Here is a 15,498-nt window from a genome sequence, read left to right as displayed (position 1 = left end):
TTTTCTTTGCACCTTGTCCCCAGCCACCTGATTCTCCAACTTTAAGACAACTGTTTCCAGTTTCTTGAAGACAACATGTGAAGTAATGATTAATCAGTAAAATATGATTATAGAATTAGATAATGGTATTGTCTATTTAATATTAAAGACTTCTATATTAGTAAACACCATAAAGTTAAAAGAAAAGAAAAATATGAATATATTTTTTAAAAAGATTGTTTATTTGGGGGAGAGAGAGAGCATGAGCAGTGGGGGAGGAACAGGGGGAGCAGCAAAGGCAGAGGGAGAAGCAGGCTCCCCGCGGAGCAGGGAGCCTGAAGTTATGATCCCAGATCATAACCTGAGCCTAAGGCAGACGCTTAACCGACTGAGCCACCCAGGGGTCCCAACCGGAAAAGGTATCGTAGCATATGAGGTGGATAAAGAATCGATTTCCATATGTAAGGAAATCTTACTGATTAATAAGAAAAAAGCCAGCACCTTTTTATTAGTACTGTATTCATCCGCAAGCAGCAGAAAACCAGTAACGAAGTGTATGCAAATTTAAAATCTGTATTATTCTTCTCTTAGCTTTGCAAAGACTTCAGAGATTGGCAATAATACTCATTATAGACATTATCACACACTGTTTTGGGGCATTCAGTAAAACCTTTCTAGACAGCAGTCTGACTAATCAAAATTTTAAATGTGTATTTTTTTGATTCATGAATCCTACTTTTATGATTTTTTGACTTGACATAGTTGACGAAATACAGAAAGATACGTATACGCCGTAGAATTGCTTTACAACAGCAAAAATCGTACATGACCTACTATCTCCGTATGAGAAATCAGTAGCTCCTTGTATGTGCACACAGTATGATGCCGTCGGATCAGTTTGGAGACTTTCAGCTACAAGTGGAAATAATGGCCTAAACTAAAAAGGGATTTATTATCTCATGGAATAAGGAGTCAATATAGAGCGGCTCTAAGGGTAGTGAAATCTGTAGCTCAAGAGCATCGTGAAAGATCCGGGTTTCTTGTGTGTCTGCCATCTTCAGTATGTCAGCTAAGTCTTTTTCTGATCACATTCAGCAAACATGTACCAGGCAGTGACTGGCTGTGGAGATACAATAATAAGCAAAAATGGATGGCTCCTGCCCTCATACGTATTTACAAAAAAATTTACTGTATGTATACAGAAGGTAGCAGCACAGTATGTGCTTCATAATACCATTTATGAAAAAGATTCATTTAGGTGCAAACATATAACAAATCCCAAGCATTTTGTGAGTATGTTTACTGTGTGACATTTACCAAGTGCTAAGTATTTTATATGAATTCGCTCATGTCGTCCTCACAACAGTTCTGAGTTGAATATTATAATTTGGCAAATTGAACTCCAATAAAAAAGAATATTATAATTGTGCAATCTAATATATGTGTAAAGTGAGATTCTGAGAAATTGAATCATATATATATTAACTGGTAGAGTCAGAATCTGAACCCACATTGGTCTTACTCAAAATCCATACTCTTTTTTTTTTTTAATTTATTTATGATAGTCACCCAGAGAGAGAGAGAGGCAGAGACAGACACAGGCAGAGGGAGAAGCAGGCTCCATGCAGCAAACCTGACGTGGGATTCGACCCCGGGTCTCCAGGATCGCGCCCTGGGCCAAAGGCAGGCGCCAAACCGCTGCGCCACCAGGGATCCCCATACTCTTTTTTTTAATAAATTTATTTTTTATTGGTGTTCAATTTGCCAACGTACAGCTTAACACCCAGTGCTCATTCCGTCAAGTGCCCCCCTCAGTGCCCATCACCCAGTCACCCCCACCCCCCGCCCTCCTCCCCTTCCACCACCCCTAGTTCGTTTCCCAGAGTTCGGAGTCTCTCATGTTCTATCTCCCTTTCTGATATCTCCCACTTATTTTTTCTCCTTTCCCCTTTATTCCCTTTCACTATTTTTTATATTCCCCAAATGAGTGAGACCATATAATGTTTGTCCTTCTCCGATTGACTTATTTCACTCAGCATAATACCCTCCAGGTCCATCCATGTCGAAGCAAATAAAATCCATACTCTTAACCACCATGTAAATAACATTTTGAAAAGTAAAAAAAAAAAAAAATCAATAAATAAAAAGTCTAGAAGGAACTAGGCCAAAACTTTAACTATCATTTTCTTTAGGAACTAATGACTTGAATGCTCCTGACCAGACCCAGGAGAAGGAGGGAAACAAAGTCAAAGGATGCATCGATAGACTGGCAGTGGGCAGTGGTTGATTCCCTGGAGGTTCCTAAGGAAGTGTAAAACAGGGTTCATGGGATAGAGTGGACAACCAGAACTTGTAATCACAGAGGTTTCAGAGGCTCTATAAAATCTGGTCATGCTTCAGGATAGGGCCTGCGTGTATGTTACGACGGGAAGTTATAGTCAAGGTCATTGGACTAAAGTAGGGCAATAAGACAACCATTCATTGTAAAATTTACTGGTTATTCGAGCGTATGTGCATGTCACAGGTTGTAGAAACAATGGTGAACAACATGGATAAGATTCTCAAGTTTGCGGAACTTAGAACTGGAGAAGTTCTCAGAGGCCAGGTCATACGAGGCCGTGTAGCCATGTTAAGAGAGAGAAGGTTTATTTGAATTGAGTTTGGACTGTGCTGAGAAAGCAGGGGTGGGCTCTAAGTGGGGCAGTGACTTGATCTGTTCTATTTATTTTTATTTTTTTGTTTTCTGTTTTAAAAGGACCATTCTGGCTGTTTTATTGAGATTGTATCTTGGGGGAAGAACAGAAGGTAAGGTGACCACTTAGGAAGATATCAGAGTTGTTCGGGAAAGAGTTGATAGTAGCCTGGATAAAGGTCGTAGCCATGGAGATGGATATATTTAGATATTTTGAAGGTATTGTGAAGAGTTGACAGTGCTTGGCGCTGGGTCTGCTATGAGAGGCGGGGACAAGGGACGAATTAAGGATAACTGCTAAGTTTCTGTGTGGAACAAAGGGATGGATGGTGTGTTTCATTTATGAAGCTGAGAAAGATTGGGGTGCAAGGAACACGTGATAAAAATGGAGCTCCTGCCGGATGTGTTGAATGTGAGGCATTTGTGGCTGTTGAGTGGGCAAGTGGGCTGTATTGGATCATGCTCAGAGCGGGCTGCAGCGCTCCATGAGAGAACGGAGAGCAAGAAAAGAACTGGAAAAAGAAAAGAATTGGATCTCCGACAGAACCGAGGACCACAGCTTCCTAAGGGGCTTGGTGTAGGCAGAAATCGCTCCACCAGTGCTGTGCCGACAGAGGTCATCCGTGACTTCCTGCCCCTTGAACCCTACGGATGTATTTTGGTCCTAATATCTCATAAATCCCCTGCCGCACTGCAATACTACTTTTTCACTCCTTCCGGTGAAAGCAGACTCTCCAGGCTTCCCATTCTCTCCTCCTAAGTAAGTTTCTTTGCTCTTTACTGTACACCTGAAACTCTGTCGTTCCCCACGGAAGACTAAAGAATCACCCTCTATGTCGAACTGTCAAGAACAGCTTCTTTAGACTCGGGAAGCTGCTTGCAGGTTTGGAGGCTGTTGGCTTCAGAAGGTGATGGAGCTGAGGGAGAAATCCAGCCACTTGTCTCAGGAAAGAGAATTCCAGAGACAGTAAAGAGCAAGTACAAAGGCCCTGAGGTGTGAATGTGCTTGGTGTGTTGGAAGAACATTTCAACATCTCACCTAAGAGCCGGATTCGGGTTACTTTGAAGGTAGAGCCAGCATAACCAGATACATCAAACATGGACTATGAAGGAGAGCAGTCAAGGATGACTCCGAGGTTTTTGTCAAAAGTACACAGAAGGAGGAAGTTGCCATTTACTGAAGAAGGAAAGGTCATGGTAAGAACAAATTTGGGGGTAGGGGGTCGGGAATTAGCTAGTTTGGGGGCATTTTAAATTTCTGACACCTATTAGACATTCGAGTGGGAATGTTGGGTAGGCCGTTGGTTATGAAGGTCGGCAGTCCATGGCAAAGGGGCAAGCTGGACATATAAATCCAGGACTCATTGGCTGATGTGTGGTATTTGCAGCCACGGGACTGAATCAAGTCGCCAAAGAAATTCACTGAAGAAAAGATGACCCGTCCCTGGAGGTTTTAAGGTGAATGGAATGATAAACTATATTGAATGTCGTCGCGTGGGTGGCTTTCCCTTTCTACCTTTGTCCCTTCCTCCCTCCTTCACTCATGACTATAAAAATGATAAAGCTGTGCGGCGTCCAGCCTTCCTCTGCCCAGACTCGGAATCAAACATCTTTCCCTCTTTCCCCCTCCCCCGAATGTGTACCATGAACTCCATGCACTGTTGTGAACTATTGTGTTCTGATCTGTGTCCCACACCACAGGGGACCCTGACACAAACAGCATTTTTGCCATAGAGTGGGACCCGAAAGAGCCGAGGCGACCGAGCCTGGGGAACAGAAGACTTTCCAGGGATGGATGACAGTAGTTGGGATCTGCTCCCTGGGGTCAGAATTAAGATCCTTGACTAAACCTGGCAGTCATTCGACTTGAGGCTTGCTAGAACCAACTTTGCCAAAGGTGGCATGGGATTCTCAGGCAGTGGCGAGGCCTCTGTGACTTTCAACATGATGATTATATGACTTTCTAAAAATCATATTCCTGTTCTGGCTTTGAGATGTTTGCATGCTGTGCGTCAGACCTAACCGATAGCCTTTGTAGTGGAAATAGCTACAACACACACTTGAAATCTCACAGTCACGTAATCAACCATTTTACTAAATACAAGCAAATTCTCATTCACATACAGCTAAAGAAAACATTTTTTTCCACATTTCATTACAATGCACAACAAAGTGAGGGAAAGTTTACAGTACATTTTATTCTGGAATAGGAGACAATCTAATCCAACATGCAGTTGTGGTCTTTGTTACAAGTTAGTTGATCTTTTCTTTTACCTATGTAGTAAAATAGCTTCTAAAGCTTTATCCTTAGTATTGTATTAACACCTGATTTTTTCACACGTATTTTCTAAAACCCACTTATTGCAGTGACAACAGCACTGAATTCTACTAAAATGATTTTTAAGATTTCTAGAACTTGTGTAAGCAATTAAGCTCAGCCACCTTTGCTGGGTCCTATGCTGAGTATTTTTAAACCTGCCTAAAACAATGCAAGGAATGGGAACAGTATACATAGAGTGTATTTGAGACAAGAAAACCATAAAGAAGTTTTGTTTCTCTACTCTTTTGGAACTGACAGGATCCACTCAACTCACTTATGCACTGGGAAATCTTGCTTCCAGAATCTTCTTGATATAATTCACTATAGTAGTCGATGAAACTTTGCATCACTCCCACTGACCATCTTTTATTTGCCTTCTAAAACCACAAAGCTGGCAACTTAATGACTCCACCCAAGCCAGGTCATGTGAAATGAATGTTGAGGTGATGATTGATTCACTTGTAGTTGATGCTGCAGGTTCGTCCGAGGCGGTTGTTTCCGTAGTTTTCATTATTTGGCTGCTTCATTCTGGCGGAAGTTAAGTTCTCAAACTTTGTTCAGATTCAGTCACATTCATACTGAAGTTCAATATTATATGTCACAGCAATTTACCATCGCCAGGCTTTCCTATCACAATGGATACGCGACACCTGACTACTCAGAATTGTTTTCTCACTGGGAAAAGTATGGCTTTTGCCTAGCTCGACTGGCTACAATCCAGAGAATAATTTAAAGCACGATCTCTCTTCAAGAACGTAATGGAACCTTAAGCCAACCATCTCGATTTTCTGATGTAGTTAGTTAGATGTCTGTTCACCTGAGAATTAAGAGCTGACTCTCTAGGGTAGACAAGGACCCAGTGTAGGTATATGGCAAACAGGTGGCTAAGGTCATTGTGAGGTGAGTGTCTTATCCCCATCCCACCCCCCATTGCTGTATTTGGTTCCTTTCAAGGATCTGTCCACTGTGTTTCAGTGACAAGAACACTTGTAGCCCACACAGTTTTAATGTTCTTAGTTGTGCAATCATTCACTTGTTTAAAGCCCTCTTGTCATTAATACCTGAATTGGCTTTACCTTTTGTTTCATCCCCGGGTTCCCTTAGGATTATAGCTGAGTCGTGAGCAATAAGGAAACATATCCTAACACGCAGAGAACATTTATTTACAGTCATATCTCTTCCAAAGTAAACAAATGAGTAACAGTTCATTCATCTGACAGCAGGAACAAGATGATGCCGTGGGGCACGGGCTAGCAGTCGGTAGACCTTCCCCTTAGCCAAGTGAGTCTCCTGCTTCTTAGTTTACTCTCTTGTAAAATGGGGAAGAAAACCTCACAGGCCTGTTGTGATGATCAGTAAGTAATTCAGGGGACCGTGGAGCACGTGCGAGGGCCACAGCGCCTCTTGCTGGGCAGGTGCTCAGTGCAGGGTCGATTAGCAAACGTTTGCCCCCGGGGCTCGTTTCACAGGCGTCCCTGTACCTGTGCGTTGCCGCCGGGCCCCTGAAGACAGCCAGGTGAACCCCTAGGCATGGTCGCGGGGGACAGAGGGTAGGGCATGGATCGCGAGGTTTCTTTGTTCTACTTATCTGCTAATTTGCATGGGACGGTTCCTTGCACACGGTTGGTTACTCCATCACCAGGGTGCGCGTTTGCTGGGCCGCGGGAACACGGTATGCGCAGTGCCCCCCCTTTTCACAGTCCCACCAGTCTTACTAGAACAACAGGCCTTGAGAGGGTCTTAGGAAATAGCTGGTCCGTGCCCCTCATTCTACAGGTGAGCTGTGTAGAGGCTGGTCGGTACCTTTTGACCAGACCCAGCACACCCACTTGGTGTAGGCCACTCTCACTGATGAAGTCGATCTCACACTCCTTTTTAGTGCTGCTAATCGTTTCCAATGTGAGACTGTTCCCCCCCTGACAGATTTCTTTACGTGTGTGACCTACGAGTGAGCTGAAACAGCAAGGAATCGTTTTCCTGTCTATGGGGGTCTTTCTCTGGAGCCTAGCTCCCCGACCCTCAGCCCCTTGGCCCGTGGTGCAGGGACGGCACACGGAGCAGCCAAGGCCCAGACCGGGCCACAAACAGCGCCTGGCCCACGTCGCTCAGTCGGGCTCCCACGCCCCCCCCCCCCCACGGCCTGGCATAGACGCCTCGAGAAGGAGGCTCACTGGGGATGTAAAATGGAGGTTGAGTCCACTCAGTCACGCAGGGATTCTTTTCCTTTCGATCACTTGTGAGTTCAGGTGGGAGAGCGTGGTTTGGAAATAAAACGACTGACTAGCACAGACATCTCCTTTCTGATTTGACGACCTCTTCTGAAGAGTGAACCACATTCGGCACAAATCCACTCTTCACCCCTTCCCATCCCTCCTGGATCGTGATATCCCCCCTTTTAACCAGCTCATATATGTCTCTCGTCAGGTCTGTGAAGGCCTTCTCCACGTTAATGGCATCTCGGGCTGACGTTTCAATGTACTTCATGCCGTACGCAGCCGCCAGTTTCTCTGCCTCGTGGCGAGTCACTTGCCTCTGAGTATCCAGGTCACACTTGTGACCCACCAGAACAAACACAATTTGGTAGGGCTGAACGTGTACTTTGGTCTCTTCTAACCACTCATGGACATTCTGGAAGGACCTGCGGTTGGTAATGTCAAATAAGAGAAGGCCACCTACTGAGTTCCTGTAGTAGGCGCGAGTGATGGATCTACAACACAAGAGAGAGGTACAGTCAAGGCCATGGCCAAAGCGCCGCACTGCATTCTACTCACATAGTGTGTTCGAGTGTGTCCGCTCAGGGACACGGTCCTCGAGGAAACATGCGCTGCTGTTTTCTAGACAATGGAATGCAAGTGTCCTCCTCTAAGAGTGATCATCCATGAAATTTCAAAGGGGCAGACTCTGACATGGTATCTTCTAGAAATGACTGCTCATGGCCTTACAGGCAATTTTCACCCAATTCAGGTAGAAGCACAGCTCAGTCTCCCACCCTGGCAAAACGGGGTGCCGAAGGCCCAGGGCGTTACGAAGAAAAACGAAAGGATGAATGTCAGTGTTCTCTGACCTGGGGAGCTCATGACAGATTCTAGTAGTTGACCCAGAATCTAAAAGATTAGAAATGGGGGCGCCTGGGGGGCTCAGCAGTTGGGTGTCTGCCTTTGGCCCAAGCCGTGACCCGGGGGTCCCGGGATCGAGTCCCGCATCGGGCTCCCCGCAGGGAGCCTGCTCCTCCCTCTGCCTGTGTCTCTGCCTCTCTCTCTCTCTGTGTGTGTGTGTGTGTGTGTGTCTCTCATGACCCAATCAATAAAATCTTTAAACAAGGCTCAGAATGAATAAATTCATGCTAGTTGACAGAAAATGTTCATGAGGATATATAGGCATAGGTTCCCGTTTATCAGTCTTCTCTGAGGAGAAACACATTCCATTTTTTATTTTCTAGGCCATGTGGAAATAGGAACATCGCGAATGGTCTGCAAAGGTGTGGAGCACAGTGCCTGTCAGCCCTGCTTCCTGACACGTCTCAGAGAGGCTGACTCAGGAGCTACCACTTGGGAAAAGTGCCGAAACAGCAAAAATTCCCCCTGAAAATGATATGACTTACTTAAGGCGGTGCACTTAGAGTATCTCTAAAGCCTAAAGGTCTATGTTCTAAAGCCTACGCTGTACCCTAAAAGGGCGAACGTCCTCCAATGTTTTAGCTTCTTGACTTGAGCATAGACACGTGACGGTACTTTGCGTAGAGCAGATTAGGGCTTACTAGAGGGTGTCGAACCACTTGCCTCTACAATCACCCGCTTTAGACTGCTGTGCTTTTTGACCTATGTCTATTTTTAGGTTTTCCATCTCCTTGGATGAGAAAGATAAACAATGGGGGACTCAATCGCTTAAGGCTTAGGACAAATGGCCCAGTGACAAGAGAACAAACACTGTCCAGGGAATTAAAGCCCAAGCTACATGATGGTAAGAACGCACGTCACGAATGAGTCCAAGTCTCCGGAGCCAGGCATAGGAGCCCCGGAGACTGAAAGCATTTCTGATTCTCTGATGTTTCCAGGCTCCCGGAGACGGGCGGGTGTCATCAGAAAATTCAGTGTGAACAGACGTTTTGATTCGTGAACAACTTGGTTCAGGGAGTCAGTGAGCAAGCTGTACAGGGGCCCCGTCCAAACTCTACAAGACGTTATGCTACTAATGGTCTGTGAGTGTGTGGAAAGTGACAAAGGCCTTTACAGACACAGCACGAGGCTGCAGGAAAATCAAATCCTTCCGTTAATCAAAATATTTTCTTGAGGTTAAAAGATCAATGAGAAACGAGGAAAATATTGTGTGACCTACATGGCAGAGAAGGATAGTGATCCACAAAGAAGTCTCACAAATCATGATCACCCGATAAATACTGAGCCATGGGCAGGGAACGGCTGTTCATACAGGAAGAGATTCCGATAAACAGACAAAAGGCACCTTTCTTCCCTTCTGACATGAGAAATGCAGCCACGAATGCCAAGTGACCCAGTGCAGGGATCTTTGCCACCGGGTGCTTTGTGGGAGTTCAGGGGCGCGGGGGGAAGGGGGGGGCACCAGTTCGTGGTCAGCTGTCCCTGTGCTGTTCTTCAGCGCCCTGGCCAGTGCTCCCTGTGCTCAGTGTTCAGTAGAGAAATGAATAAATAACCATAAATAGATCTGAACACCAACAGGGCCATTGAGTCCTTTTGATCTAGTCCCTGCTGCTTTACGGGACTTCGGCTCCAGTTGTTCTGTGAAAGTTCCCTGTGTACCCTGCTCTCTGTCCCTTGCCCCTGGGCTTTTCCCGGCTCTGCTTGGGCAGTCCTACTCCTCAGGCCTCCTGTCCCCGGGTCGCCTGGTGTGTGTTCAGGCCTATGGTCACCCACCATGCCCACTGCCCAGGAACAACAAAGGGTTGTGGCAGCAAAGTACACCTGTTCCTCGATTACTCGTTACCCGCGGAGCGTCGCAGTAGGGACTGGGCATCCTGCTACGGCCACCAGCACGGCTCTCTGGAGGGTGGCTGCCGGCTCTGTCATTCCTGCCACTGAGCCAGCGCGGAGGTGCCGCGAGGGGAGGGCCTGTGTGTGTTTTGTTTACGAGGCATCCTCTAGTGTGTCTCGGGCGGTTTCCCCAGAAACCAGCCCGGCGCGTGCCTGCGGTGCGGGATGAGTGCGTGTGCGCTCGCCGGGGGCACCGTCCGCGGGACCTCCTGCACCTGATTGTGCGTGGCCCCGTGCGGGCCTCTGTGTGTGTCAGGAGCTGTGTGTGCCTGTCGTGTGTCTCGAGCTGTCAGTGATGTTGGGATGACCTGGAAACATCTTGGCAAAGTAATGCAGAACGGGGCCGGCTTGCAGCGCTCGGTCCCCGCCGCTTCGCCGGGCGCCCGGGCGCAGCCCGCAGGGAGCGTGGTGCAAGCCCGCGGGTCCCCGACCCGCCTTCCCTGCGGGGCCTGCACTCGGGGCAGCGGCAGCGGGGCCGGGCCGGCGTCCCCGGAGCCCCGGGGCCGTCCCCGCCGCCGCGGCCGGGCCGTCCGTCCCCCGGGACTGCGCCTTCCCCGCAGACCCTCCCGCCGCTCGCGGCCCCGGTGCGCTCCCACCTGAACCTCTCCTGACCCGCCGTGTCCCAGATCTGCAGCTTGATGCGTTTCCCCGGCTCGATCTCCACCAGCCGGGAGAAGAAATCCACCCCCACCGTGGGGTCCGAGACCTGGGCGAAGCGGCCCTCGGTGAAGCGGCGGATGAGGCAGGACTTGCCCACCGTGGAGTCCCCGATGACAATGAGGCGGAACTGGTACAGCCAGATGGCCTCCATGGCGGGGCCGGGGCCGGGGCCGGGGCCGGGGCCGGGGCGGGGGCGCGGCGGGGCGGGGGCGCGGCCCGGGGCGGTCTAGGTCGGCCGCGGGCGCATCGCTGGCCCCGGAGCCCGAGGCGCCGTAGGCCCAGGCGCGGCGACAGCGCGGGGACGGGCGCCGCGCTCGCCGAGGTGATGAAATGGCAGCAGCATCAGCACCGCGCTCTGACTCATCACCGACTCCGCGTTACTGTAATCCCGCGCGTAGACGCGACGCCCCGGGCCGCCGCACTACCTGGAAGAGCGGCGCACGCAGAAACCGCGCCTCGTCGCCTGCCCCGCCCCGCCCCGCCGCGTCCCCGGCTCACCCGGCGCCGAAGGGCGAAAGCGGCCAAGGCGGGCGACGGGGCGCGCAGCAAGGCGCCCGGCCCTCCCGTGACCCCGAGGATGCTCCCGGCGCGGGACGCGGCCCTGCGGGCGCGCTGCCAGGCGAGTGCACGGACCCGGCACGCTCCGCCGCGGCCCCGGCCACAGCCCTGGGTCCCGCGCGCTGGAGAAGGAGTCGCTGGCACCGGCCCTGGCCGACGCGCGGTCCCTGCGGCTGGCGCTGCGGACGCCCTGGGCGCACGGTCCGCAGGGACCGCGGAGGCCAACGCGACGAGGCTCCCCCGTGCGATGCGTGCGCGCGCTCTGTGCGGACGCTCAGCCGCTCCACGTCGCCCTAGCACTGCGGGGAATGCCCAGTGCTTCACTTTTTCTTTTTCCTTCTTTTTTTTTTTTTTTTTTCCCCCCCGAGCACCGTCCCCCATCCTGTCGGAATTCTGGCCAATCCGATGGAGATGAAAAGGTCCCCGTCGCTTGCTGTCGCATTTCCCTGACCAGCTCGGTGCCAGTGCCGTGCAGTGCCCACTTGCGTGCTGGCGTCTTAGGCCAAGGGCCCGTCCAAACCCTTTGTTCTGTTTCTAGAGATGCAACGCCCCGGCCTGCCCGCGCCATTAAAAACCGGGTTGATTGATGTTTGACCCGCACAGCGCGCTCTTGGCTCCCTGGAGAGTAGGCTCAGGGGCTGTTAGTAGAGTGACTGACAGTTGTGCGACCATCACTACAGTCAGTTTGAAGATGATTTCATCACCCCCAAAACAGCTGTTTGGGGGTGATGTTTAGCCCATCACCCCTCTATCATCCTTCCCTCCTAGTCCTAGGCACCCGCTAACGCACTTGCTATGTCTACAGACTTCCTTATTGTGCACATTTCACTTAAAGGGAATCATGCACTATGTGGACTTTTTAATGTTCTGGACTTTTCACCTAAAGGGGATCATGGAATATGTGAACTTTTATATTCTGGACATATCACTTAAAGGGAATCCTACAATATGCGGACCTTTATAACTAGCTTCTTTCACTTACCATGATGTTTTAGACGTGCACGTACACTCCTTTTTATGGCTGAGTAGCGTTCCACTGTGCGGATGTCCTATAATGTTTACCCGTTGATCTATCGATGGACTTTTGGGTTCTTTCCACCTTTGCCTATTATAAATAATGCTGCTATGGACATGTGTGTACGAATGTTGCTTTGAGCACACTTTTTGAACTCTTTTGTCTTTGCACCCAGGGGTGGAAATCCTGAGTTCAATAGTGACTGTACGAAGAATGCTTTGACGACCTGCTGCACTGTTTTCGACACTGGCTGCAATGTTTGACACTTCTGATTTCTCCACAACTTCCCCAGCACTTGTGGTTTTCTGACTTTTTGATTCTATTTTTTTTTAATTTTTATTTATTTATGATAGTCACACAGTGAGAGAGAGAGAGAGGCAGAGACACAGGCAGAGGGAGAAGCAGGCTCCATGCACCGGGAGCCTGACGTGGGATTCGATCCCGGGTCTCCAGGATCGCGCCCTGGGCCAAAGGCAGGCGCTAAACCGCTGCGCCACCCAGGGATCCCCTGACTTTTTGATTCTAGACACGTGTGGTGCGTGTGAGCTGGTATAGCTCATCGTGTTGTTTTTTATTTTTTTGGTTCATCGTGGCTTTGATTTGCTTTTCCCTGAGGACTAGTGGCAATGTGCATATTTTAACACTCTTACTGGCCATTTGTGCACCTTCCTTGAAGAGATGTAGACTCACATCCTTTCCCCATTTTTAAACTGGGTTGTCTTTTTATTATTGAGTCGTAAGAGTTGTTTATATGTGCTAGGTACAAGTCCTTTATCGGATACGTTATTTGTACATATCTCTCCCATTTTCTTTACACTTTTTGCAATTTCTTGAGAGCGTCCTTTGAAGCACAAAATCTTACATTTTGGTGAAATACAAGTCGTCTTTTCCCCCCTTTTGTTGCTCATGCTTCTGGTGTCACGTCTGAGAGTCCTTTGCCAAATCCAAGGTAATGAAGATTTACTCCTGTGTTTTTTTCTAAGATTTTTGGAGTTTTAACATCCATTTACCTCAATGCCCTATTTCGAGTTGATTTCTGCATATGCTGTGAGATAGGGGTCAACTTCCTTCTCTCGCGTATGGATATGTAATTGTCCAAGCACTGTTTGTTGGGAGAGGTGATTCTTTCCCCGTTGAAGGATTTTGGCACCCTTGTTGAAAATCAGTTGACTCTACGTGTTTCTTTCTGGACTCTCAATTTTATTCTGTAGCGTTGTATGTCTACTCTTATGCCAGTAACACGTGGTCTTGGTTGTTGTGGCTTTGTAGTAAGTTTTGAAATCAGAAGTGTGAGTCCTCCTCCTGTGTTCTTTTCCAAGATTCTTTCGGTTATTTGGGGCCTCTTTTTTTTGGGGGGGGTGATTCTTTTAATTCCATATGAGTTTTAAGATTAGCTTGTCTATTTTTGCAGATCAGGTAGCTGGGATATTGAGATTATATTAAATTCACAGATCTATTTGAGGTATATTCATCTTAATAAAGCTAAGATTAATTAAGTCTTCTAATGCTTGAACATGCAATATCTTTCCATAATTTAGGTCTTTTTAAATATTTCCTTTTTTTTTGGATTTTATTTATTTATTATTAATGAGAGACAGAAGAGAGAGAGAGAGGCAGAGACCCAGGCAGAGGGAGAAGCAGGCTCCATGCAGGACTCGATCCTGGGTCTCCAGGATCACACCCTGGGCCGAAGGCGGCGCTAAACCGCTGAGCCACCCGGGCTGCCCAAGATTTCTTTTAACAATTTTTTTTTTTAGTTTTCAGTTTACAAGTCTTTTTTTTTTTTTAATGTTTGATCTTTTCAGTTTACAAGTCTTACACTTCTTTGGCTGTGTCTAAGTATTCCATTCTTTTTGATGCTGTTGCGAATGAAGTTTTCTTATTTTCATTTTCAGACTGTTCATTGTAAGTGTTTAAAAATACAACAGACGTGGACGTGATGGCTTCGAGGTCACTTTGTGGAGTTGAAGCGCTGGCTGCGCAAGACCTCAGGGCCACAGTCCCCATGGAGTCGCCACAGTCCACCCCGTGGCACTGGGAGGTGGTGTTCCTACTGAGATGAGCAGGCAACTGGGCTGCAGAGGGAGGTCATGATGAGTGCACAGAAGGGGCTGGACCCATAAATATGCTGGTCCCATAGACACCTTCAAGCACGAAGGCCCACCCTAATTTAGTCCCATCTATCACCAACAAATAGTGGGTTGCATCTTTGAATAGGTCAATAGTGTGTTCATCTTGTTCTGGCCACGCAGAGGTGAGATCAGTGATGCCCTAGCTGAGGAACCCATTACAAGCTGGTGCCCTACCAGTTGGCCCACCCAGTTTTGCACTAACTTACTCAAAATGAGCTATCAAGTTTCTTCTTTCCCCTAAAGACCAGCCATCGCATTGGCTTCTTCTCGTGCCCCCCACCCACCCAATACAATAGATTTTTAATTGATTTTATAATTTCCAGTCCTGCCAAACTCACTTACTAGTTCTCATGGTAATTGTCAGGGTGTTCCAAATGATTTGGTCAAACCGCTTGTCTGCAACTGATCATGTGAAATAAGATGATCGTGTGCTTTTTGTTTTTTTATTCTATTAATGTATGACATTAATTGATTTTTGGATGCTGAGTTAACCTTGCTTTCCTCGTATAAATCCCACTTGATCGTGGTGTATAATTTATTAAATATGTTTTTAGAGTTGATTTGCTAGTATTTTGTTGAGGATTTCTGCATTCAGCTTCATAGTATTTATTGGTCTGTAGTTTTCTTTTATTGTGACGTCTTCCTCTAGTTTTAGCATCAGGATAATATTGGTCTCATGGCATGGGTTCAGAAGTATTCCTTCCTCTTCTGCTATTTGGAAGATTGTGAAGAATTGGTTTTAATTCTTTTTAAATGGTTGCTAAGACTCAACCCATTTGGGCCTGGGCTTTTCTCTGGGGGTAGTATTTTGATTACTAATTCAATCTCTTCACTTGTTATAGGTCTTTTCAGATTATTTCTTGCTTTTTAAACATTTTTTTAAAGATTTTATTGATTTATTCATGAGAGACAGAGAGAGAGCGCGAGGCAGAGACACAGGCAGAGGGAGAAGCAGGCTCCATGCAGGGAGCCCGACGTGGGACTCGATCCCAGGTCTCCAGGATCACGCCCTGGGCTGAAGGCAGCACTAAACCACTGAACCACCAGCGCTGCCCTCTTTAAAGATTTTTAAATGTATTTTATTTAACCAAATATATCCAAAAACTATCATCGATTTTATAATCATTCAATTTACG

At 47.7% G+C, this 15,498-nt stretch overlaps 1 protein-coding gene and 1 pseudogene across 1 annotated transcript; one reads left to right on the top strand and one right to left on the bottom strand.

Moving 5' to 3' along the window:
- Positions 1 to 4,739: 4,739 nt before the first annotated feature.
- On the bottom strand, positions 4,740 to 10,848 carry RAB39B (RAB39B, member RAS oncogene family). Its single transcript, XM_072818051.1, has 2 exons — positions 10,594 to 10,848; positions 4,740 to 7,698 (listed from the first exon to the last, which is right to left on the bottom strand). Exons 1-2 carry the CDS (start codon positions 10,806 to 10,808, stop codon positions 7,272 to 7,274), a joined length of 642 nt encoding a protein of 213 aa, XP_072674152.1. The 5' UTR covers positions 10,809 to 10,848; the 3' UTR covers positions 4,740 to 7,271.
- Positions 10,849 to 14,169: 3,321 nt separating this feature from the next.
- Positions 14,170 to 14,830, top strand: LOC140628783 (cytochrome c oxidase subunit 5B, mitochondrial pseudogene; annotated as a pseudogene).
- The last annotated feature ends 668 nt before the right edge of the window (positions 14,831 to 15,498 follow it).

Source organism: Canis lupus, chromosome X (assembly GCF_048164855.1).
Source record: "Canis lupus baileyi chromosome X, mCanLup2.hap1, whole genome shotgun sequence".
NCBI classification, from domain to species: domain Eukaryota; kingdom Metazoa; phylum Chordata; class Mammalia; order Carnivora; family Canidae; genus Canis; species Canis lupus.
The sequence above is the reverse complement of the archived record's forward strand: the minus strand, read 5'-3'. Positions and strand labels throughout refer to the sequence as shown.

Coding starts and splice junctions, on each gene's coding strand:
- RAB39B (XM_072818051.1), bottom strand. CDS start 10,808: ATGGAGGCCATCTGGCTGTACCAGTTCCGCCTCATTGTCATCGGGGAC. Junction 7,699..10,593: donor GCGGGTCAGGAGAGGTTCAG/GTGGGAGCGCAC, acceptor CTTGTGTTGTAG/ATCCATCACTCGCGCCTACT.